The 26,099-nt window shown below is 38.4% G+C and overlaps 2 protein-coding genes across 2 annotated transcripts; both read left to right on the top strand.

Moving 5' to 3' along the window:
* The first annotated feature begins 3,150 nt into the window (after positions 1-3,150).
* Positions 3,151-14,499, top strand: acadm (acyl-CoA dehydrogenase medium chain). The gene is made up of 12 exons (XM_074652031.1): positions 3,151-3,279; positions 6,675-6,774; positions 7,869-7,966; positions 8,731-8,800; positions 9,084-9,184; positions 9,899-9,979; positions 10,720-10,850; positions 11,133-11,241; positions 11,699-11,839; positions 12,506-12,601; positions 13,186-13,434; positions 13,530-14,499. Exons 1-12 carry the CDS (start codon positions 3,265-3,267, stop codon positions 13,599-13,601), a joined length of 1,263 nt encoding a protein of 420 aa, XP_074508132.1. The 5' UTR covers positions 3,151-3,264; the 3' UTR covers positions 13,602-14,499.
* Positions 14,500-16,360: 1,861 nt separating this feature from the next.
* Positions 16,361-25,877, top strand: rabggtb (Rab geranylgeranyltransferase subunit beta). Its single transcript, XM_074652030.1, has 9 exons — positions 16,361-16,513; positions 16,854-16,961; positions 18,280-18,477; positions 19,024-19,129; positions 20,659-20,711; positions 20,802-20,912; positions 21,291-21,416; positions 21,882-22,031; positions 24,180-25,877. The coding sequence occupies exons 1-9, from the start codon at positions 16,511-16,513 to the stop codon at positions 24,321-24,323; spliced, it is 999 nt and encodes a 332-aa protein (XP_074508131.1). The 5' UTR covers positions 16,361-16,510; the 3' UTR covers positions 24,324-25,877.
* Positions 25,878-26,099: the final 222 nt, after the last annotated feature.

The following is a 26,099-nucleotide window of genomic DNA, read 5'->3' as shown; positions in this document are numbered from 1 at the left end:
TCCTGGACAGTCTAGTGTAATTAAAACTGCTTGTCATAACAGTGGTGAAATGAAACTAAGTACATTATAAGTAGTTTGTACTTGTACTTTACGTGAGTATTTTCTCGTTATGCCACTTTGTACTTCTATTCCACTACATTTCAGAGGGAAATATTGTACTTTTTACTTCATTTATTTGACCGCTTTAGTTGCTTTACAAATTAAGATGTTTGCATAAAAAAACACAGGAAGAGCTTATAAAATATGTTTCGTTATAAATTAAACTGCCCAACAGTATATACAAGTGTGGCTGAAGCGAAGATAATTAATAGGCAACGATTTTGATAATTGTAATTATTTATGAAGTAATTTTTCATGCAAAAACATTTGATGGTTCCAGCTTCAAATGTGAGGATTTACTGTGTTTCCTTTTAATTAGTTTGATAAGATTTATTTATTTAATTTATTTTTTACTTTTAGACAAAATAAACATTGTGAAGGTGTCACTTTGGGGTCCAGGTAATTGTGACTGCATTTCTCACTATTTTCAGAATTTTTACAAACCAAATAATCAATTGATTAATCAGGAATATAATCAGTAGATTAATCCATAATGGAAATCATCATTGTTGCAGTCGAGCTAGAGCCTGCAGGCACTGAGTAGGTTAGGGATTCACAGTGGACAAAGCAAACGTCCATTTGCTTGCTTAGCAAACACTAACTAACAGACACTGAGAAATTAGTGTTTCTAGCACAATCCCAGCCAAAGCTGCCTAAAAGTAAATTAATACATTTATCATAGACCTTTATGATTGATATTAGTCCACCTATTGTACTTATGTATTTGTAGTACTGCAATTCCTCAATGTATCATGATATTCACATTCTGTTTTTTTCACACATACATGTAGAGGAACTGCTTCTGCCCACTGTTACACCAAATTTGGGATCCATCAGAGCATTGCATTATGAAAGTACATGAGTTCAGGTGTATGATCTCATATTCGGCCATGGCTTTATATTGCACTTATTTTATTTATAAGACAGGTTATAAATATGAATATGTTTATACTAGAATCCATTTCATATGTGGGAGACCTAAGGGAATATGAAAAAAATTAGAATCTCAAGATTTACTTTTTTTCCTCGTAGTCTTCTGACTTTAATCTCATATTACTTTTTTTCTCCTAGACTTCTGACTTTATTCTCATAATATTACTTTTCTCCTAGACTTCTAACTTTACTCTCATAATATTACAACTTTTTTCTCGCAAACCTATGATTTTATTCTCCTAATATTGTGACGACCCCTCCCCACCGCTGGTCTCTTTGTTTCTTGCAGGCTCTGGTTGAGGCGGGGACATGAGGACATGATGGGTTGATGAGCTACACCTGGGCCCGGTGTAGCGCTGACTATAAAACCCTCTTCGCCATTCAGAACGCGCTCTCTCTCCATGCACGCACATCACTCCATTCCTGTGGACATCGCGGCGCGGCTATTTCTTCCTCTTTTTCTCCATGCACCCACACACACGCATCCATGCACTCCTACACCACTGATTACTGATACTGATCTTTACATTTATTCATTAATTGGTGTTTTGTAAATAAACTCTGTTACTTTTTGCATTTACCTCGTCTCCACTCCCATTTTTGTTGCAACCTAAGAGCCGGGTTGTAACAATATTATGACTTTATTCTCGTAATGCTACAACTTTTTTCTCTTAAAATTATGATTTTATTCTCATATTACTTTTTTTTCTCTTAAACTTATGACTTTAAGCTCATATTACGACTTTTCTCTCCTAAACCTATGACTTTATTCTCGTAATATTATGACTTTATTATGATAATATTATGACTTTATTCTCGAAATCTCAGATTTATTTTTTTCCCCTCAATGTGACCTTAATACTCTGTCGTAGTTAAGGACTACTTTTTTGCGCAGTCAGTCATTTGTTTGAACGTTCAAGTATTACACAGCATCAAAACACCCTCGTCTTTTTTTCGACAAGTTCTTTCTTTTATAACACTGTGACTAGGGTTAGGTACAGAAACCCCGTATTAAACGGGCATCAATGTTAAATGATTAAAGACCGGTGTAAGCAACATTTACTAGTGCCAAGTTTACGTTTATTGTTTGGATGATATTATTTGCTGGAGTTCAGTGAGGAATATGTGGCAGGTGATTGTGGCATTGATTCAGGCCGGTGGAGTGAGGCAGGTGCGCACCTCATTCCGTGTGGCAGGCAGGGTATGAGAGAGCATGAACAACGGGTAGGCCTAAGACGGTTGTCTTTGTGTATTGTTTTATGCTGTCAGGTTTGAATGTGTGTGACATGTCTTGTGTTCATGTATTTCAGACCTGTTTCCCTGCTGCGTTGAAGGCGGCTGGTAGTCGGTAGGAAAGTATATTCGACGTACCAGGTATTTTAAAGTTTAGTTATGTAGTGTTTTAATATTAAGTTGGCATGTATTTTAATGTTTGATAATAAAGTGTTTTAAGATTGTTAATATTTGTTTCTCTGCAGAGCATCAGTCGGCCATTAGCTGCTCTTACTGTGGGACTGTTTTTGTTTGCTTTAGGGTTTATTTGCTGACTGACTAATTTTCTTTCTTTATTTTTGTTGTTTGTTTTGTTTGTCAATCTGCCTGCTTCCCCACAATGTATAACCTTACTCAGGTTGAAACCCAGTCAGACAGCCAGGCAGGCTTAAGGTGTGGTGTGGTTTTCAAATTGTTTGCAGTGAAATCAATCACGTGTGAATTATAGATTATAGACTTATACTTATAGATTGCAGTGTATACCAGTGTGTAATTCAGCCCTGCCCTGTTAGTGTAGCTGGGGTTAAACAGTGAGTAGTTTACAGTGGGGGATATGAATTGTAAAGTTAAATTTCTGTAATTAAAACTTCTACTCTTTTCAGATGCTCCTTGATTGTCATTCCTTAGCCAGCATTTGTGGTGGGTGTTACAAATATATATTTCAGTTTAATGTGGGAGAATATTGTGACTATATGGTGTGATTCAGTCCTGTATTTTGAAGACTGTGAATTTGAGTTATATGAAACGCATTCAGATCTGTAGATTAGTGGTGCCCTCCCTCTAGACTAGTCTGGAGGTTATGTTGGGTAACAAACTGGGGGAAAAGTCATTTCCGGAGACCAGTCCACCCCACGTGATGAATCCCGCTGCTGTGATTGGCCGAGAGGGTCCATATTTATAAGTAGGACAAAGGTTAGATCCAATTCTTCTGCGGGTCTGAGACAGTTACGACACATAAACATGCTGCTCAACAAGGTACGTGTCTTTAAACTAGCGATAATTCACCAGCACATTCTCATAGTATGAATTAATGAAAGACTGTTCGCCGTAGCTTGTTGTTGTCCTCATTTTTAGTCTATCAAGTGAACGCTTTGCTAGCTACGTCACTGCTAACGTTAGCTAACTAACAGCGCCAACGGCTACCTGTTATGGTTATAACACTGTCGCTTTCTCACTGTGTTCACACTAATCTATCATATTACACAGTATGTAACGTCTGTGCCTCATGTATTAGCATACATTAGTCATAGAGCTAAGCATATGCATCTCTGTAAAAATGATGAGCTCCCTTAGATATATGTATATAGTTATATATTGTAAAACCTGAAGGTCGTGTAACAAAACTTGCTGAAGAACACCCCGTAAATCAGGGTATCTGTTGTCTATTGATTTACTATTGCAGGATCATTAATGTTACTTTGAAAATTAGCTTTGTGCTAAAACTTGCATTATGAAACTACATGAACACACTATGAACACACTACTATGAACATACTGATAGAGAGTTCAATCATCCAATCCATCAAACGACTCAAAACAAGAGTCAATACCAACAGGACAATTCACTGTTTACCATTGGCAGAGCATTTTGGCACATTTTTCTTGGGCGCTACCCCCATAATCAGCTGTGCTGCTCATCCCACAAAATGCATGATCCTTACAAGTTGGACAGCATTGTGAAGGTAAATAAACAGGCTTTCCAACGATGTAAAATACAATGACCATTAGCATTGTAACAACAGAGAAATAATCCATCAAACACAAGTTACCGAACTTTTTTTCCCCAGTTTATCTATCTATCTATCATTATACAGTAGCCTAGTATAGTTTAGTTTATAGTCATTTAAACTTCAGTAATGATAATTTAGTAATACAATATGTAATAATTAACTTAACGGGGGCTGTTTCTTTCACATACAAGGAATTTGTTTTGGTGCATAACAGTAAACATACTAATAGAAAATAAAAAGCAAGTACTACAAAAGTCAGGAAACAATACCTATAAATAAAATATACAATAAAATATGAAAAAAGTACTATAGCAAATACTTACAATATATCAGCTATACAATTTAAAGAGCTGAATAGTTGTATAACTTAGTAGTTATGTGCAGAAATGTGCTAAATAGTATTCATGTGCAAAAGAATCAGAATCAGGGTTATTGCCAAGTCACATACAAGGTTTTTGCCTTAATGTTTTGGTTCTTAACAAAAAACATAGTAAGAGCAAAAAAAGGCAAGCACTGCAAAAGTCCAGAAACATAAACATAGAATAGAAAAAAGTTACAATAAAATATGAAAATAATAATAATACAAATATGTAGTGTGTACAATATATCTGTTTTTAAATGAATAAAGGTAAAGAAAAAATGCATTAAACGTGAGCACGAATTGCCTCCCTCATGTATATTATGGAAAGTCATGTTTCAAGTCTTTATTTATTTCCAATTACAATGGAGCAGTCAGTGGCAATTCAATTTCTTGTTCTTGGGTTCCTTCCAATGATGCTACTACAAAATGTACAGAAGAAAAACATGCAAGTAAAAATGAGAATCAAAGACAGAAAACACAAAATGGCCCAGAAGTCAAAATATAGGAATCAAATATAATATATACTAAAATAATTATAATACTGTGGTAGACTGGTGTATAATAGTGATACAATTAATAAACTGTAATATCGACAGGATAAAATAGATATATAAGTAAACTGCGGTGTTTGCAGGTATAAACAGGGAGTAGAAGTAGAGTAAAGGTTAATTGTACCAGTGCGGTGTGGGTAAAGTGTCATAATGATGAGCTCAAGAGTTCAGCACTAGGACAGAGGGACAAAACATTATACATTCAGCTCAATATAATGTAGTCCAGTACAACACCACCTTCAATTGTGACCTCAGTAATTGAACTTACAATTTTAGATTACACATTTTTACATTATGAGCCTCATAAAAACACATGCTGTTGTATTGGACTGCATTATAATGTGCAGGTGTACCTAATAATGAAGTTGCCTCTGAGCGTATGTTTTTGCTTTATTTACACAACTTGAATCAAGTTACAAATGTTTATTATCATTTGTCTGTACAAATGTTATTTTATATTTTCATGCAAAATATTGCATGCTTTTTCTTCTTGTGTGTGTTTTACAGAAAGAAGAAGCAAATCATCGGCACTTACAGATAAAGTGTCTTTTTTAGTTTATTCTGGGCAAACAAACAAATGCATTTCAGCCCTAAGCCATAATCGGCTTGTTTGCCCAGAACAAACCAAAAAAGACACTTTATCTGTGTGTGTTGGTTATTTGTTTCCTCTGTTCTTACTACTACCTGACACCCGATACTGTTCAAGATTTGGAGACGTGCTCGCTGCTATTTTCTACTTTAATTTACAAAAAGTGAAAGGGCATTTGTTTGTCATTTCTTGATGGCTGGATAGAAAATAGAGTTGCAGCTTGAGAAATGGGTTAATCTTATTTATTGTGCAGCAGACATTCATTTTTTTTTTAACCCAGATGATTAGAAGTGTCACAAATCTGGGGCAGAATCCAAATGCATAAGCTTGACAGGCAGGTAGGTGCAAAACATGTCTTTTATTTAAGAGGAATAACAGGTAAGGTGAGATGGAGGCTGACAGGAGTTTTGGTTGAGGAGTCGGGAAAGGTATCCAGAGGAATGAGAGCTGGCTGGTGGGCTTTGTAAACTGATAAGGCGAGAGTAGGCAGACAGGTATTCCCGGTAACAAGGAGAACAGGTGTAAATCTTACGTCTAAAAAGCCAGGAAAACAAACTGACAAACAGGTAAGACTAGCAGGCAAGCTAAACCAGTAGTAGAGCTGGAAGGATGGCAGATAGACAAATCGTGAATGGCACAACGATCCGGTGGAAAATAGCTGTCGGTGGAGAATTCTTGTAGTGAAGCGGAGATGACTTGATGTGAGACAGGTGGGCTGATTTATTGATGAAACAGACAGACAAAACCAAAAAACACCAAGCACATCTCACTCAAATAAAAGGCTGAAAATAACAAAAAAACACACTCGCACACCGGCTGGAGTTACTGGCAGGAGTCACAGAGGAGGGGTCGTGACAAAAAGAGTCTTTAGTGATTCTGGAAATGCCTTCACTAGAGAATTAAACGATTTATTGAAGTGATCTCTGTGTTTTTCATACATTGTTGGGTTTTTATTTTTCAGGGAAAGGGATGCTTAGCTCCGTGACTAGAATGCAATGGTGATACATGAAAAGCACAGACTGGGGCTAGCTAATGTTTTACTAACTTATTACTTATAACAGTAAAATGTGTGGAGGAGGTGTCCTGTTTAAAGTTAACTTTAACTTTGTTGTATGTTGCTGATTTCCCTCCATGCACAGGTTCTCAAAGCCAGCGTACGGTCTGGAATCCGGCTGCAGAGCTCCAGTGCTGCCGCAGCATCTCACAGCAGCCAATCAGCATCCCTCGGCTTCTCATTTGGTGAGTAGGATGTAGAAACCTTAACATCATTTTAAAGTACAAGTTCACATTTTGTCATATCTGCTTTAAAACAATACTCACATGCCTATATGTACAATGAACTGGCTGTGAATAGATCCCTTCCTCAAGCAACTCCATTGTATGTGACAAAATGCACTATCTTCATTCTGTGCCGAATATATTCCAAAATGTATGTGATGCTTCAGCAGTCAGTCAGACAAATCAAGGGGATATTATTATCTTCCAAAGTTACAGTCTTTGTTGGGTAAAATTCCCTATTTGTATTTATTTAATGCTCTTTCTTTACCTTGAGGGAATTTTGTACGGCCCTGTCCAGACCTGGTATTAACATGCGTCCTCAGTGATCGGATCACAGGTGGACAGCTTTAAGTACAGGTGTAAACTCACTCAAGACGCATTGAGGACACCTTGAGATCGGATCTTTCAGACCACATTCAGAGGTGGTCTGGGACACTCATGACCACATTCTTTTAGCAGTGTGTACGCGAATGTGTCCTGGGCCACATCAAAGACCGCTTACTCATCTGATTTCCCGCTGGGATCCGCGGGATCACTGCGCTCCTCAGATGAACAGAGCTGACACTCGCTCAACCGCCTCCCCGCTCTCTCCTCCCCACTCTCTGAAGCTCTGTACTCTGCTGTTGCCTGTCAAATGCAGTGGTGCTGGTGGCGCGGAGTTCCTCGGAGATCACCGTCCAAAAACCTTGAATGATATTCATTCAATTAGCATGTTAGTATTATTACTTGGTATCAGGTGGAAATGTTTCCGTTCTTATCATTATGTCTTTCTAGTGTGCATCGCCGTAGTTCTCAGTAATTTTCTCTTCTTAGTGTAGTAACATAGTTTAACTGCTAAACTTTAAAAACTGTCAAACTGAATGAATGGAGCTTCGGACGCCATCATGTGGTATTCCTCATTTGAGACAAGCTCCAACGCAATGTATTGAAACTGCTTTGATATCCTCCGCCCATCTCTATTTTGAACAGATTCAGAAACAATGTGTGCCTTTTCTTTAAAGTGTGTGTGTGTTGAAGTTGTTTATCATTGGTCTTGTTGTTGCTTTGGCCCACAGAGCTGACAGACCAGCAAAAGGAGTTCCAACAGCTGGCGAGGAGGTTTGCACGTGAAGAGATCGTCCCTGCTGCACCTGCTTATGACAGGAGTGGTGAAGTGAGTGTAGCCCAAAGATTAGAGTGTACAATGCATGATTACATAAAGCTTGACTTGTTAGCTCCACTTAATGATTCTCCCCATCTTAATAGATTGGCAGCTTTAAAAACACACTACTCTGAGGTGCGATTTGGCTGATAATAGTTTTAAGACTAATTCCACCTAAGATACCTATACACTTATACAATATACAGTACATAGTTCACAGCTCTCACTTGTCACTGGCTTGCTGTCATGGACAAAAAAAGACTGACGCTCAATTTTAGCAACGAGGAGTCGGAGGCACTACTCGTGACGGTGGAGGAGAGGAAACCCCACCTTTGTAACAAATTAATTCATTGTCTTGGCAGTTGATATATATGCATACAGTATATACCCATTAGTGCATGGCCCAGGAACTTTTAAGCATCATCATACGGTTTGAGTAGCCTTTCAATCATTGTATTTCGGTGTTCATGTTGTTCCCCATCTTCATTGTCATTGCCATACAGACCAACAACAATGCTGCTGCCATTTTGGCAGCTATGTTGAATTTAGGACAGGGTCCATGTCATCGTAATTTAGGATTCCTAACTTGGGAAATCCCTAAGTTAGGACGGTTCTGTAAAAGCTAAATTCCTACCCTAAGATAGGATTTTTTCCAAAATGCTGTTAGGAAACATGTTTCTATAATACCAGAAATCCTAAATGTCATCCTAAACTGAGATAAGATAGGATTTCAGACTCAAGTTTGAATAACTCTTAAATGTCCTGTCATTTTGCAGTATCCTATGCCCATCATCAAGAAAGCATGGGAGCTTGGTCTGATGAACGGTCACATCCCACAGGAATATGGTATGTTATTTTCTTGCTCATTGATTATTTATATATTAGCTGCCATATTTTAAGCTATTGCATAACATTACCCCATTTTTGGAAGGCCACAGCTGTCGGGGTTTATTTCACAACAATGACCGGCTCGCTGTACATTATCCCTTACTTAATACATGTATATTGAATTTGCTGTGTGAAATAGCATCTCATCCTAAGTGTTAGTATATATATTTTGTATATATCAGTGGACATTTCTTACAGGCAAGTTGGCTGACGTCCGTCATGTTTGTCTCTTTGTATTCAGGTGGAATGGGCTTGTCAATCTTTGACAACTGTCTTATCACAGAAGAGTTGGCTTATGGCTGCACAGGAGTACAGACTGCTATCGAAGCAAACTCTCTGGGAGTAAGTTGCCATTTATCAAGTTTGCTAATGTTTCATTACCTCCTCACCAGTTTTTTAAGAGTCGGGTAGTCTTTTAAGGTGTCCACCATGAGGGATGCCCCAAGAAACCCGGTTCTTTATTGGAACCAGTTCCAAATTTTAAGAACCTGGGGTTTTGGTGCTAAAAATAAAGTCTTCTTCTACACTATCCACCACTTAGTCCCCTGCCACCACTTCATAGGTGTCGGCGGTGAATATCTCAAACCTATCTGCATTGTTTGATATTTCCTGAGTTAGGTGGGCAAAATGATTTCCCCCCCTGCTGACTCTTAACCAAAGGAAGCACACATAAAAGCAAACACACATTCAATCTAGGTCCAATCTCTTCCTTCATAATGTGACTTTTTTTTTTTTTAAATCCATGAATGTTTTAATGTACGGAAAAATGTAACTGAATTGTTGGGATCAACCATAAGCATCAAGTTTTCCATCAAACCTGTGTGGTGCATGCATCTGCTGCTGATATGGCAGTTGTGTTCAAATTCTACAATGTTCGTTCATTAGAGACGGCGTCATGCATTGGGGGTAAAGAGCACTGTTGCTACTGTGGATTATGGATATCATTTTCTACAATCAATAATTCCAGTATCCAGGATGTGCATCAGTCATAACAATGATTAATAACAGTGGTTGTAGCTCCGTGAAAATTAAGTTATATTTGTTTCTCCCACACAGCAAATGCCTGTTATTTTAGCTGGCAGTGAAGCACAGAAGAGTAAATACCTGGGAAGGATGACGGAGGAGCCTCTTATGTGTGTAAGTATTTCATTTAGTCAAAGGACTTTTTTTGTACAGCGGTGGAAAATAATAAGTACATTCACTCCAGGAGGTACTTTAGTTGAGTATATCCAACGAATGCTACTTAATACTTGTACCACACTTAATTATTTAAAATAAATAAGAAAGAATATTGCTTCTCTGCTCATTTAACCCTTTTACTTGTACCGAAGACTGCATTGCAAGTTTTATGTTACTCATACTGTATGTTTGAATAGGCTCAAAGAATGATATCTATAATCATGGCATCATGACACTGCTGCAATGATAATAACATAATAGTTTCCATATTTGCTGTCTCCAGCTTCTCAAATGTGAAGATTTACATTCGTCACATATGATAGTTAACTGAATGTCTTACTACAGCTCTCAGTTGGTAGAGCGGGTCGTCCTTTAACCACAGTGTTAGAGGTTCGATCCCCAGCTCCTACTGTCCACACGTCAAAGTGTCCTTGAGTAAATAGGACGGTTGCCGTTAAAATAATGTGGAGTCTTGCCTCACAGTACTGCACTGTTTACAATGAGATTATCTCACTCTGTGCAAATTTAACTTTCAACACTCTTTGTAGAATTAACAGCAACAAGTGGCTTCTTGTGAAGGGATTAACACAAGCCCTGACATATAGTACTACTATACTACTGTGTGCTGATGACACCAGCAAAAACTATCAACAATGACTCTGACGGTGTTAACTTACTGTGTGGTGTGTTTTCCGCAGGCGTACTGTGTGACAGAGCCCGGGGCGGGCTCTGATGTGGCCGGCCTCAAGACCAAAGCTGTGAAAATGGGCGATGAGTATGTTGTTAATGGGCAGAAGATGTGGATCACCAATGGTGGGAAAGCTAACTGGTGGGTACCATTGCTGTTATTGTACACAAGAATATATACTCAGTTGCCACTTTAAGTTTATGTTTGCATTGCTGTTTTTTTTCAACAAAAACTGAACATTATAGCCTTCATGAAGGGAGGAGTTATTGCAGGACTTTTGTATTAGACTGCATTAGTTTTAGCTAGGTGTTCCTAATAATCTGGCAACTGTATGTGTGTACATATCCTTCAATGGTAATGAATAAAAACATGACCGTTGCTCTGAAGGTTATCTAAACTTTTATACATCTTTCATATTCCTAGGTACTTCCTCCTGGCCCGCACTAACCTAGATCCCAAATGTCCAACAGGCAAGGCTTTTACTGGCTTCATTGTGGATGCTGACACTCCAGGAATTCAAATAGGAAGGAAGGTAAGATGAGGCTGAATTGTTTTTTTCTCTAACACATGAACTGGTTTTGTATTAACATCAGTATATTTCTTAGAGGTTAGAACCCTTGTATCACAGGTGGAAATGTAATTTGTAAGTGATACATGTCTTGAAGATTATTTTACCCATGTCAGTTTGAAGAAAAAAGTACTCCTTTGTATTGTTCTTAAATATTCAGGATATTTTTAAGTCTGACCAAGCATCCATTACAATCTCTTAGAGCTCCGTATAGTAACAGGAAACTTGATTTAGAATCACATGCATATTTTTATGCTAAATGCAGTACCTGTCAATATTTGTCATTGTTTTGTGTTGTTAATTGTTTTTTAGTAATAGATATATACCTACATTTGCATAAAGCAATATTTGCCCACTCCCATATTGATAAGAGTATTAAACCACAAGATAACCTGTGCTTGTGCTTGTTTTGTGCCTGTAGGAGATGAACATGGGCCAGAGGTGCTCTGATACCAGAGGCATCACCTTTGAGGATGTGAGGATACCGAAGGAGAACGTCCTGATCGCAGAGGGATCTGGATTCAAGATTGCCATGGGTGCCTTTGACAACACAAGGCCACCAGTAAGTCTTCTAACTATTACTGAATTGGAAATCATCGGTAACACCAGGTATAAATGTCTCTTGTGTTACCCCAAAGATGGCTCACTTATTTAGTTTTTGCTATTTAAAAAAAACAGGAATTAATTTGTGTTTAAAAGAGTTTATTTCCATTTTTTAATGGATCAGTAGTAAACAAAACCTGGGGCATATCAGAACAAAACATTTGAGGAGCAAAACTCTGCAGTTTGGCTTCATATACATGACTTTTAGGGAGTCAGAATAACCAGCAGCTCTTTTCTCCCTCCTATTTTACTAACATTTCTATTATAAACCACATTTTATGAGCTGGCCTTGTCACAGCAGGACATTGGTTTGGATTTGTATGGACATGTGAAAATGAGTTTAAACTGCTCAAGATATTTTTCAGTAAAATCTTATAAAAGTATATATATTTAAAAAAATCTATGTTCCTTATCCACAGAATAATAACAATTGCACCTTTACCTTGCTCATTGGTTTTTACACTGCCGACAGAATCAAAGACATCTCCCAATATCTGATATTCCATTGCTACCACCAAACAATTTCACGCTGTTAAACATTGCAAATGAAATACCGATGTTTAATTGTATTTGTCACTGAAGATTTGTGTGTGTGATGTTAACTAATGTAATTAATGCAATGCAGGTGGCAGCAGGAGCTACAGGCCTGGCACAGAGGGCCCTTGAAGAAGCTACCAATTATGCACTGGAGAGGAAGACCTTTGGCAAACTTATTGCTGAGGTTAGTCAGAAAACCACATTTTCCGTCACAGGCTTTTTATTAGGGCTTGGCAATATATTGATATTATACCGATATTATGATATGAGTCTAGATATGGTCTAGATTTTGGAGATCGTAATATGGCATAAGTGTTGTCTTTTCCTGGTTTTAAAGGCTGCATTACAGTAAAGTAATGCTAGCTGTTCTATTATTTTCCTTTACCCACTTAGTCATTATATCCACATTACTGATGATTATTTATCAAAAAACTCATTGTGTAAATATTTTTTGAAAGCACGAATGGTCAACCTTACAATATCGTCGCAATATCGATATCGAGGTATTTCGTCCAAAATATCTTGATATTTGATTTTCTCCATATTGCCAAGCCCTTCTTTATATGATATACACATTTTGAGTTCACTGAATTACAGAATTTACTGTAAAATGCTGTTATTAAAAAAAAATGTAAATAATAATAGCATTACTGTCATTAGTGTAGCTATCATTATAACTGACTGTCAGGTGACAATACAGCTGAACAGTTATTAGTACAAAGATGAGTACAGGATCAACAGGCTCCTCTGTCTCCTCCTGTCTCACAGCACCAGGCTGTTTCCTTCCTCCTGGCTGAGATGGCGATGAAAGTCGAGCTGGCCAGGATGGCGTACCAGCGGTCCGCCTGGGAAGTGGACCAGGGCCGCAGAAACACCTACTACGCCTCCATCGCCAAGGCCTTTGCTGGGGACATCGCCAATCAGGTGGCTTCTGATGCTGTTCAGGTATTTGGAGGCAACGGCTTCAACAGTGAATACCCGGTGGAGAAGCTGATGAGAGACGCCAAGATCTACCAGGTGGGTGATGATGTTGTGCACCTAAATGCTGCTAATAGAAGTATTTGGTGAAACTTCATTTTCTTGATTATAATTTTTTTGTATTTCCTTTATAGATCTATGAGGGCACAGCTCAAATCCAAAGACTCATTATTGCCCGAGAACACCTGGGAAGATACAAGAAATGAACTCTGCACACCTGACTCGTCCTCATTCAAATGTACTTTGTTGTAACATTTCTACACGTATTACATGTGTTCCTGGAAATAGATTTGCTTACTTATACTCAGGATACAGTTGCAAAATGTTGTTTGCCTTAACAACACTTCATCCGGCCTTGTTTTTTTCAGACTGATCCAGACCCTGAATTGGTAGTCAGCAGTCCACCTTTCTAATCAGAGAGCATCAAAACCCGTCCACAATACCTGTCCCATTTTTAAAAGGGTTTTCCAAATGCAGTTCAGAAATGTGGCCTTAATCTGTGACTTGATGAGTTGAGGATCACCATATTCAGGCAAAAGATCGCATGACGTTGTCCTGTCAGGCTCCAGCCTCTGTAGATTGTAAATAAAAATAATTTCAAATTTAAAAAAAAAATAAAAAATAAAAATTTGGACATATTTGACTTTATAAGTTGTCATGGGCAGCCCTAACATGCACCATTAGTTAGATCAGTTCATTTTGGGAAGGAGGAGCATGTTCAGCCTGACCTTCAGCCTTACACTGTGTGTGTGTGTTGCAGCTCAGATATGTCATACAGCAGAACCAATTTAATCTTGATCGGTACAAATCACCTGAATGTGTTAGAAACAGAGGAATTTGTGTCTAATGATTTAACAACTGTAAAAATGCATGCTCTCTGAAAATGTTTTTCCGTCTGATTTAGAAATTACCTCAAATATAGAGAGACATCAGCTTCACGCTTGATCTCGGAGACCTCCGCAGAAAGTATGGATGTAATATGTTCAGTAGGCTGCGGTTAAGTTGTCACTGTAACACATAATATCACTTTTTGACAACACACATGACTTAAGTTTTTAAATCTGTATATCATCAATTTAATAAATTATTCCATTCAATCTAGAACTGATGATGGTTTTATGTTGTTTTTTTGTGTGGACATCGATAATAGAAATAAAAAGATGTTTTTTGATTTTACCTTGACGTTGGATGAACCAAGAAGACCAAAACCCTCTAAACAGTTATGTGTATAATTGGTTTAATGACCTCAGAGAAGTGTCCAATAATGGGGAAAATCTGTTCCCCTCTGGGAGGCAAAATCATATCATACACCAAAGATCACTCCATTTTCAATATTATATTTTCCATGTAGAAAACATAACTAAGGAGCTTCAGTGTGATGCAAGGTGTCACCAGTTAGAACTAGATAGTGATTTGTGTTCACCACTCCTGCGTGGGATTAATACAATTAATTTGATGTTGATTGAACATATAATAATTATTTATTTTAAACATTCATACTGGAGCACAGACAGATATCTCTATTCTTTCTATTGTGACTAATAGTACATCATGATAGTTTTTGTTTGTTTTTATTTCTTTTTATTTCTTTCGAACCAGCCAGTCAATAGTTTCTAAAGAAGAAAGAGTGGTGCATATTTAATCAAATTACCAACTTTAACACAATAAATATGGGGTTCTTGGGATCCGCCAGTTCCCAGTATAACAGTAATGTTACTGTATATGGAAGAAAAAAAATGAAATAAACACATTTCTCACATTTTCTCCACTGGAGGGGCAACTTAGAACACACTTCATCGCACTGAAGCTCCTTCATCATGTTTTACTAACATAGGGTTGTCCAATGATGCACTATTGCCAAGAATGGCTTTTGTTCTGATTTAACTGCTGCAGGAAAAGCAGGTTTTCTTGATTTGTGCTCCACAGGCACTTTACCTGAAGATCATGAGTAGAGTTGCAATAAGTGTCATTTGCTGTGGAGGTCAGCATTATGACTTGCTCTATATACAGTCTGCACAGACACACAGCAGTCTCAATAGAGGAAGAAGACATTGATGAAGTCATCTTTATTAGAGTAAGCATGGGTAGACAAAAATAAAGTGGTAAGAAAAATACCTCAGAATTGTAATTAAGTATTAGTATTAAGTATTTATTAAGTATTAAGTAATTAAGTATATGCGTCACTCGTCTGAGAATTGGACATACCAGTCGGTCTTAACCATACATTATATAGAATAGGCAAGCACCCAACTGGGAAATGCACATATTGTAATCAACCAGAAAACTGTCGAACATGTACTGATACACTGCAGGAATTACAGTATCGGCACAACACAAAGCGCTTGGGTCAGTCCTTCATGCTGGTAGCCATCAGGCTCCACAACCAAGGCTGACCCCCATATGAGAACTATGAGGACTTTAAGAACTTTAAACATGCACTATCTACCTTTTAACATGCACTATCTGCAACCATCTTGGACTCTAACCACTGGCGCACTTTACACTTACTTTACACTATACATCCTATATACCACTTTATAGACTGCACATATGTACATATTACATTTATTTATTGTACATACTACATGTATTTATGATGGACTGTACAGACTATGTTCACCCATTCACTCTGTATCTTTTATATCTCTATTATTGTTTTTATCATTTTTGTATACCTTTACCTCTCCTATGTTTCACTCTGTTTGGTGATGTTGCTGCTCTGACACCTGAATTTCCCTCCGGGGATTAATAAAGGTTCATCTTATCTTATCTTATCTTATCCAGAGGAATCACCTTTTACAGTCACTAATGAAGGCAAAACATCAGGTCTATTGGGGGAATACAGCAGATAACATATACTGTGAAATTATTCAGTTTTTAAGAGAAATTGATTTAGTTAAACGAATCTTGAGTTTTCCTCATTATTATTTATTTATTTATTTAATTATTTTTAAACACCAAAGAAGAAGAAGAAGAAGATGTGCGTCTGTGGTACACTCCAGTCCTGAAGGTGGCGATATAGCACCTAAAACCAACCGCCATTAAATCTCAAGAAGAAGAAGCAGAAAAAGAAGCAGAAGAAGAAGAAGAGCCTGATCATGCTAACATCTTCAGAATGGTAACCGGCGTCCTGTTGTAAATGTTAGAGTTAGTCAGCGTAGTTTAAGATAACATTATAGCCGAAGTGTCTCTATTCTGTCCAACTGTAGCGTCACATTCACCGCCAGTCAGTTTAAAGCAGCTAACTACAGTAAAACTGTAGCTAGCATCAGTGCTAGCATGTTAGCTCGCTGCTAGCACGACCTGTCAACAACTGGTCATGTAGTCACATCACATGAGCTCACTCAGCATCAGGTCTGACAGTGACAGGATGGGGGCTATAATGTTATCACATTGTATGAATGAATGTTAAGATGTGTGTCATGTTTTAAGTATGTGTATGTGTTTATTAATGTCAGGGTACTCAAGTGAAAGATGTCCTCATCAAGCCTGAGGCTCCCAGCTCACTGCTGCTGGACAAACATGCAGACTACATCGCTGCCTACGGCTCCAAGAAGGATGACTATGTGAGTAAAAGGACAGTTGATGGGCTTTCTAGATGTGTTTTTCTACCCTGGACACCTCTGTCCACTTACCTTTGTGTACCTTTGCTCTGTGGCTGTTTTACTTTTTATTTTAAACACAAAAACAAACAAACAAACATGCAAACCACAATACAAAGATACAATAACGTTACAAGACTGGTCCATAAAAAGAGAAAGAATAATAATAAATACATTTCTAAAAAAGTTAACGCATAAATAAATTGGAGGCACTGCACTTATACAGAAGAAAGTATGATGAAATTAAATGATGAATGAAATCAATAATTGTGTATGTGGATCTGATTCACGCCCACTGTCCCCGATTCAAACATTTGTCCACAGTTATTATCCATTTAAGTCCAGATTATATTGAACTCCCAGAGATTCCAGTGGGTTCTTCCAATGCCTGTAAGCCTTTTAAAATAATTACAATTTCTAATGACTAAATCTGATTTTGGGAACAGAAAGCGGTAAGATGACAGATGTTATTAGTGGTGTAATTTCAGTTTTACTGATGTAAATATTAGTGGTGTAATGATACATCGATCTGGATCGATGTATCGATTCAATGATCAACGATCCAATATCGTCGATGCAAAGTGAAAACATCGATACATATCATCATCTTTAAGATACTGATAACTGATAGAAAAACATTTGCACTTAAACATGAATTGTGGCCCTTTAAAGTGGACAACACGAGGTCTATTTTTATTATTTTTTATAAAAAATATATATTTTTTCATTTAAATATCTGGAAGAGCTCAGTAATAAAATTGTCAAATCATAATTGAGTTCCTTTTGTGAGTTGATATAAATGTCACTGATTGTGTTAAATGTATATTAAATATTGTATTGTCTCATATTGATCATAGGACCCTGAATTGAAGTGAATCAAAATGGTATCGTGGCAGACTTTGTGATATCAGCAAATATTGTATCGTTGTCCAAATAATCAATATAGTAAATATTCATGTAATAGGGCCGTTTTCTCTGGTCAGCAAACTTTAAAGTACAATTTCTTTATTGCTATCTGTGTGAACAGAAACATGGTTTAAATTTTAAATATCTGTGGGACATATGGTATTAAAGCTCCTGCGTATTATTTTCTGGCTTTGGAATTCATTCTGTTTCTGCATATAAACCCTGTGTTGTACACTTAAGCTTTTACTATGATCATCATACAAAATTCAGGAATTTGCCATTTTATGCAAAGCTAATGAAAAAACCTTTTCAACGGGCTGTAAAGTAAACAGGTCCAGCTCCCATGTTCATTCGTGTCCTGTTTGTGTTTGTCCAGGAGTACACGCTGTCGGAGTACCTGAGGATGAGCGGCATCTACTGGGGGCTGACGGTGATGGACCTGATGGCGGAGCTGCCTCGGATGAACCGGCAGGAGATCATAGACTTCATCAAAGCCTGTCAGCACGAGTGTGGAGGCCTCAGCGCCAGCATCGGACACGACCCCCACCTGCTCTACACCCTCAGCGCCGTCCAGGTGACTCCAGACACTCAACATTAAAATCTGACAGACAGATTGACTGATTTATTCTTGTTTTCTCATCAACTTTTATGCTGAGAGAGGTTGGAATTGTTGTGAACTAGGAAGAATACTTTGCTGTGATTTGAGGTTGATGAGATGTCGTCCTCTATATAATAAGTCAAATAGGCAGAGAATGTAGAAAGCAGAAATATGTTTTAATTGACTTTAATCCTGGATCACATACAGAATTATAAAGTAAATGTTGCGCTCATTGATTTGTATTTATTCATTTCATTGGAGTCCTTTTTACTGTAATTTTCAATTTTTCAGTGGATAAATAATACTGTATACTCAGACAGCATCATTATCTGGGACTTTAAGATTGTTTCTCCTGAAGGAACCTTATGATTAAAGTGACATTTTTATTTAACTCCCAGCAAAACTTCTTATTTGTCTGTTAAATTCAGGTTCGTAAATCACCTTGATTGCTCTACAACCCATGTCTTTTCTGTTTTTTTAATTATTATTTTTAGTTTAATTGCTGTATTATTTCTTCCTCAGATCCTCTGCTTGTATGACAATGTGGATGCGCTTGATGTGGACAAAGTAGTGGAATACATCAAAGGGCTGCAGCAGGAAGACGGCTCATTTGCAGGGGACAAATGGGGTGAGCAAGATTCACTCGGATTTATGTTTTCACAAGAAACATTTGCTCCTCAAATGAATAAAAAGTAGTGTGAATGAAAAGCACACAAGAATTTTACCACAGGCACAGCCCACAATATTTGTACAAATATAGAACTTAAAGGGTTACTTCGGTATTTTTCAACCTGAACCCTATCTTCCCATGTTTTTGTGTCTAACTGACTAATAGCGACAACAATCTCTGAAAGTGGTGGTTGAGGGAGAACGCTGTAGACGGCAGCTGCTCACAGCCTGCAATGTGGTGCTATTGGGGCAAGCTGGCACCTTCATTTACCTCCACTAAAAGTGCTTGTTTTTGCCATGACAGGCTCTGATTGTTATTATAAGTGTCTGACATTATGGAAAGAGTCTCGCTCAAGTAGAAGTCTCGTTCTGAAATCTGGCGAGTTGACGTGTTGCCTGAAGAAAGCGGTGGAATAGTGGAATACATCCATGGAGGAAATGCGAGTGTCAGCCGGGCAGAGGTTGTTGCGTTGGAGTACAGAAAGCGCATCTTAGTGTTATCTAAAAGATTTTAAATGTCATGGCTGAATATTTAGATGAATTCCACAATGTGGATGAAGTCTTTGAATTCGATGGCCGCCCGTATTTATTTGAGCCAGAGTATACGGATGAAGAAACAAATGGAAGAGTGGACGAGCAGAGAGAGAGAGAGAGACAGAGGCAACAGGCAGAGGAGGGTGAACCAGCAGCTGCAAGGCTGTGAAGTATGTCTCTGTATGCCACTCTGTAAAGAGTGGGACCTGTTGCTGCCCGATATTCAGATTTCACAACGAGACTTCTCCTTGAGCGGAATTTTGACACAATAACAAACAGACCGGATCAAGTGAAAGGTAAGAAAAAGGTTCCATTTCTCTGTAGGGTCCTTTCCACAATGTTGTCAGACACTTATAATAATCGGAGCCTGTGTAAACAGTGGACTTCTGCGTTGTGTTTGTCAGATAGTAAAGACGCCGTGAAATGACACTCGCGTCTCCCATAGGATAACTGTACAAAAGGGTAGAGGGGAATGGGCTGGAACCACAGAAGAAGAAATGAAGGAGGAGGGGCTCTGAACTTCTTCACATATTCTGGAGTTTGGAGGTTCTCCCAGTCAAAATAAACTGTAACCAGATCGATTTTGTGTAATTATAACAACCAGAGAGCAAGACACAGAGGTACATAATGACCCTGGTACACCTGCCAGTCGCAAAAAGAAACAGCTTTTAGTGGACGTAATGTTACATTGACGCTGCTCACTACACTGCTTGCTACACGTAGCTCGTTTTGAGGCTGCAGGTTACAGCGTTATCCCTCAATACTGGATCAATTAAAAAATATTGTTGTCCCCATTAGTCCAGAATGAAAAACACGGAAGTTGCCCTTTAAATAATTCACACAAATCACATTGGGCTTGCAGCTGAAATCCCAGTGAAACTGTAGTTCTCATTTATTATAATCATATTATGCTTTAAATATAATATCAAAATAGTATAATGTGTTACTTTACAGGGGAAATAGACACAAGATTTTCCTTCTGTGCTGTCGCCACACTTGCATTACTGGTATGTATATCATGTACAGTTTTTGTCTTTACTCAACACTGTCACACTTCATAATCTAAAGATTACTCTCGGTCCTCTCCTCCTTCCAAGGGCAAGATGGACTCGATAAATGTTGACAAAGCTGTAGAGTTCGTCTTGTCCTGTATGAACTTTGACGGAGGTTTTGGCTGCAGACCTGGTTCAGAGTCTCATGCTGGTCAGGTGAGTCCACCGATGTTCACATATAGTGCAAGGCAGTCGCTGTGGGAGTTTCACTTTCTTTCATCTCTTTTTTAAACAAAAACAGCAACATCCTAAGTTTAAAGAAGAAGAAGTCGGGTGTTAAGTTGCTGGTTCCCACATAAAAGTTATCAGACAGATGAATTATTATTATTCACACATCACAAATGTGAGGCTGTAGGCTGGTCTTGTGGGAGGAAGTCTGATTCATAACTGAGAGATTGTCAATCCCCGACACTAAACGGATAAATTCTCACTGTAGAAGGTGGCTGGTATTACATTCACACCCCTCTTGAGCAGTGACGTGTGTTCAAATCCTTCTCAAATATAATCTCTGGTCTTTTCCCTTCTGTCTGTCAGATCTACTGCTGCTCTGGCTTCCTGTCGCTCACCGGTCAGCTGCACCAGGTGAACGCTGACCTGCTGGGCTGGTGGCTCTGCGAGAGGCAGCTGCCGTCCGGAGGCCTCAACGGACGACCGGAGAAGGTTTGTGCTTTCCAGATGATGTATAAAAACAAATGCCTCATTGTCATTAGTAAACCTTTAACAGATCAGAACAGAGTGATTCCTGAAGTAGTTCTGCTGCTCGGCTAAGTCTTATTTCTTCACTACTGGGAATTCATTTTGAAAAGTTGTGACTTCCGTAATGTTTCTTCACAACTGCAACAAATCTACTCTAAAGTATTTTAGACTTCTAAACTAGCAAAAGTAGTTCAGTCAGTTGTAAAATAAAATAGTATATCTACATCTCTACATACCGGAGAACAGTGATTCTCAAAGTGGGGTCCATGGCACTCTGTCAGAGGGTCCTCGAAATAATTTTCTCCCCTATAAGGGGTCCCTGGCCCCAAAAAGTTTAAGAACACCTGACGTAGAAAGTATTGAAGCTAATACTTTAATTAGATGTAGTTACAGTAGTGACCGAGCTCTGGTTTTCTTTGTCTCGTTCAGCTTCCAGATGTGTGCTACTCGTGGTGGGTTTTGGCGTCGCTGAAAATCATCGGTAGGATCCACTGGATCGACAAGGCCAAGCTGCGATCGTTTATTCTGGCCTGTCAAGACGAGGAGACCGGAGGTTTCGCTGACAGACCGGGAGACATGGTGAGCTGTCTTCACACAACTAACTCCTGCATGCTGCAACGGAAAGGGGAAACTTGTTAGACCCATCTTTTCCCAAAAAATCCCGTCTCCACTTTCATCTTGTGTAAGCCTGTCTGCACCTCCATGATCCCATCCTTTGTCTCTCTGTCTCTCTGTCTCATATATATTTTCAACCAGTAAAAAAAAGAAGTCTTCCAGTAGATACACAGGAAACTTCTTAAGTACTGTGAGGTTTTAGATAAGATTAGACTAGATGAGATTCAACTTTGTCATTCATTGCAGAGAGTACAGGTACTGAGACAGTGAAATGCAGTCGAGCATCTACCCCCTTCCATCAAGAGGCTTTTTTGCCTTTTGCCGAGCTGCCACTGTAAATAAGAATTGGCTCTTAATTTGACTAGCCTGGTTAAATAAAAGTTAAATAAATAAAATGAAATAACCAAGAGTGCAGAAGTAGAGTAATGTACAGAGTAATATATACAGTACATTTTGTAAAATAAACAATAAGGGGTATGAATATACAGTATGAGCAGTATGAACAGAGTAGTCAGTGGAGGTATAAGTATAAAATATAATATTCAGTGCAGTGGAATTATAAGTAATGCTAACAGTAGACTATTATGTGCAGAATAAACAGCTGGAGGTATGAAATTAATACAATGTATACGCTATACATTCGATATGTACAGTATAGACTGGTATAAACATAAATACTCTGTAGGTCAGTATATACAGTACTGTCCATACGTCTGGAAATGTGTAGAGAAGAAGTTTTAATTTTCGCTTTATTTTTCTGGAAAATGCTGTATGTTTACTGTGTAGTGATTTGATCGGGTTATTTCGGTTCTCATAATGAAACTTCATCATCAGTAACTGTCCCAAGAGCTAACGAGGCTCACCTTCATTAGTTGCAAACGGATACATTCAGTTCACCGTTCACCAAAAACATGAGCACGTTCAGTGAACACTTTTTTTTTTTTTTTAATCTTCTGTCGTTCACCTCCAATATATCTGGAAACATTCCTGCTGCCGTCGCACCGTTTGTTTATGAGCTACGGCGACTTGTGATTGCATCACCTCAGCGTGTCCCTATTTACAACCGAATAGATTTGTCCCGCCCCGGTTGTTAGCGACCCTAGTGCGTGCTGTTCACATTGAAATCGACCTTTGTCTGACCCACCTCTCGAGCTGGGTCACGAAGCCGAGTCGGTCAACGCGGGTTAACCCTTTCAGACACACAATCAACCCTGGTTGAGTCCTCGGTGTGAAAGGGGTATTTAGGGGCAACACTGGCAATTGTTATGTAAACTTTATAAACTCTTAGAAGAACAAGGTGTCTATGCTGGCTTCTAAGTTTACTAAGGAGTGAGAGAGAACACTTTTTCTAAATTTAGAAAAAAGGGCCACTCATCTCTGCTGCTATCAGTCCACATCGCCCACCGCTATTACTTTGATATCTACTGTATCAGTGTTTCCCAAACTTTTCTTCTGGTGACCCACTTTTTAAAAAAATGACAAACCATCGTGACCCAATTCACAATAGGCCTTATCTATAAATCGCGAGAAGAGCAAATTTGTGCGTAAATGAATATCCCTGACCATTTTTACTGTCATCACTGTATTATGTCTTGAATAAATAAACCAGCCATGTGGAAGTTATATACGTTTGATAAATCACAATTTTGTTTTATGTATGTGCTATTGAAAACATAAACACATGTTAAATACTTTATAAATGAGACCAAATAAATGCATTTAGGTGGAGGCTTTTGTTTTTTTCCTGTCAAACTGAATGTACGCTAGCTTTTCATATTATATTCAATGTTATAAGTAGGCTACAATTATCAGAACAATATGAACATTCAGGCTCCCTCATGTGGCTCAAAGGTGTACTGCAGATATAAATGTTAAAAGACTATGCAAGAAATTCTGCAAATTCATTTACCGACCCTAATAAAATCTCTTTGGGAATGACTGTACTATATGATGCACATCCTCATATGTTTGCATCACTGAAAGCTGTGTTAAGATGTTCTGTTACAGTGTGTCATTACAACCATCCCAGATAATAGTGGAGGAGGACATGCAACTCCTTTTTGTCTTTTGTGTGTCTCTGATTCTCATTAAGGCTCCCTCCTTCTCTTGCAGGTGGATCCTTTCCACACTCTGTTCGGAGTTGCAGGTCTCTCCCTTCTCGGAGACGAACAGATCAAACCAGTGAATCCTGTTCTGTGCATGCCTGAGGACGTCCTGGAGAGGATCCACCTACAGCCTGACCTCCTCCTCAGCTAGTCACCATCATCCCACCACACACACACACACACACACACACACACACACACACACACACACACACACACACACACACACACACACACACACACACACACAGCTGCCCTGCTGAACAGCCCAACTACCACGACTGGATGTCAGAGGACCACCACACATCTTAGTGTTAGCTGAAGTCTACAGACACATTTTAGATGCAGGTTTTGGTCTCCGCTGACTAAGGACAAAAATAGTTGCGCAGCTCTGACTTGATTCCTTTGAGTCCGTCTTTACACCCTCAACCACTCATTGTATCAAGTCACTGTTGTTGGTTTTACTGCAAGAGAACGGTTTGGATAAGAAATGTTTTGAAGTGTGACTGTCGTTGCTAAAGCCCAGAAATCATTAAACAACATTCCTTAGCTTTTTGACTTACTCACCATGTCCCTTTGTCTGAGGGTAAACATGACCGATAGCAAACTGTGTCAGGAAGTTCTTACTCTACTTAATTATTGGCCAGAGACATAAGACTGAGGCACTGATTGGCTCTGCTTCTTCATGTGTAAGACACTTGACTCGTTTAAAGACACCACATCTTTGTTTTTCTCGTTTTGTTGGAGGGTTCTGCCTTTTTCACGCACCCTACTCTTTCAAATAAAATAACTTCCGTATTTGAAAAGTTAGAGCATGTGAAGGGCGAACTATCCTCGTCCTGTTTACACTAGCGCGATCATACTTCCAACGTGCTAATAGGTCAGAACTGGAGATGCAACACATGACTTGTTGCAAACAAAAATAGTTTTATTAAAATAACTCCAGTTTACAGTCCAGGCAGAACATGTGTTTGGCAGGAATTCGAGGAAGGGGCAGTGTTTTGTTTGTGACACCCAGAGGTCAAACACATGGCAGCGTCATTGTCTCTTGCCAAGTTTATTTAACGTCTTATCCACAGTTTCAGCTATTCATTTAAATCTGTGTTACTCAGCTTTGTGATGCAGCTGTGGGCAGAGGGATTAGAATATCCCCCTAACTGTGAGTAAAATCATTAAATATTTCCAGTCTTACGCTTTGATGATTCTCAAGCGTCTTTTTACGTGTACTAATTTGATTAAAACTCTTTTTTTCTTTTTCTTTCAAGAATAACTGATCTTTATATTGCTGCACTCTTGTCTTACTGAATGCACATTTTATCTGTTGTTAGATAACTGTTCAGTGTTGACATTGTTACAGAAGGTAAATAAATCACATGTTTTAATTTGTTAGTTTTCAGGTTGTCCCCAATTTAAGTGACTGCTATCTGAATTTGAATTGACATTGTTATGCAAAATGAATGCAGTCATTACTCAAACAAAAGCCTAGGGTATAAATCACAGTTCTCATGGAAATTGTGCTGCTTAAAGATGATTCAAATCTTAAAAACAACTCAGACTGTTAAATGTTAAAACTACTAAGTCTCATCTTTGTATTGTGGGGGCAGCTCTAATTCAAAAAGCTGCTGTTGCACAACTTGATGTGTGTATATTAATGTAACTTATTTGTTATCTTGGTTGGAAATAAATGTATGATTTCCCCCCTCAACTGTGATGAAGTTTGTTTTTGCACTAAAGGATCATTTTTAAGAAGCAGATGTCCATACCTCATACTTAGTGAACTTATTTAGTGAAGAAAAATTAGGAAATCTAACCGTAGACCGTTAACATTGCCTGAATTAGAAATACAATCAGGTTATTGAGGCTTGTTAACTTTGATGCAATTCTTTACATATTTCCTATAAAACGTATACGTTATGGTGCTGATGAT

This window comes from Sebastes fasciatus, chromosome 11 (assembly GCF_043250625.1).
Source record: "Sebastes fasciatus isolate fSebFas1 chromosome 11, fSebFas1.pri, whole genome shotgun sequence".
Taxonomy (NCBI): Eukaryota; Metazoa; Chordata; class Actinopteri; order Perciformes; family Sebastidae; genus Sebastes; species Sebastes fasciatus.
This window is presented reverse-complemented; position numbering and strand designations above follow the sequence as displayed.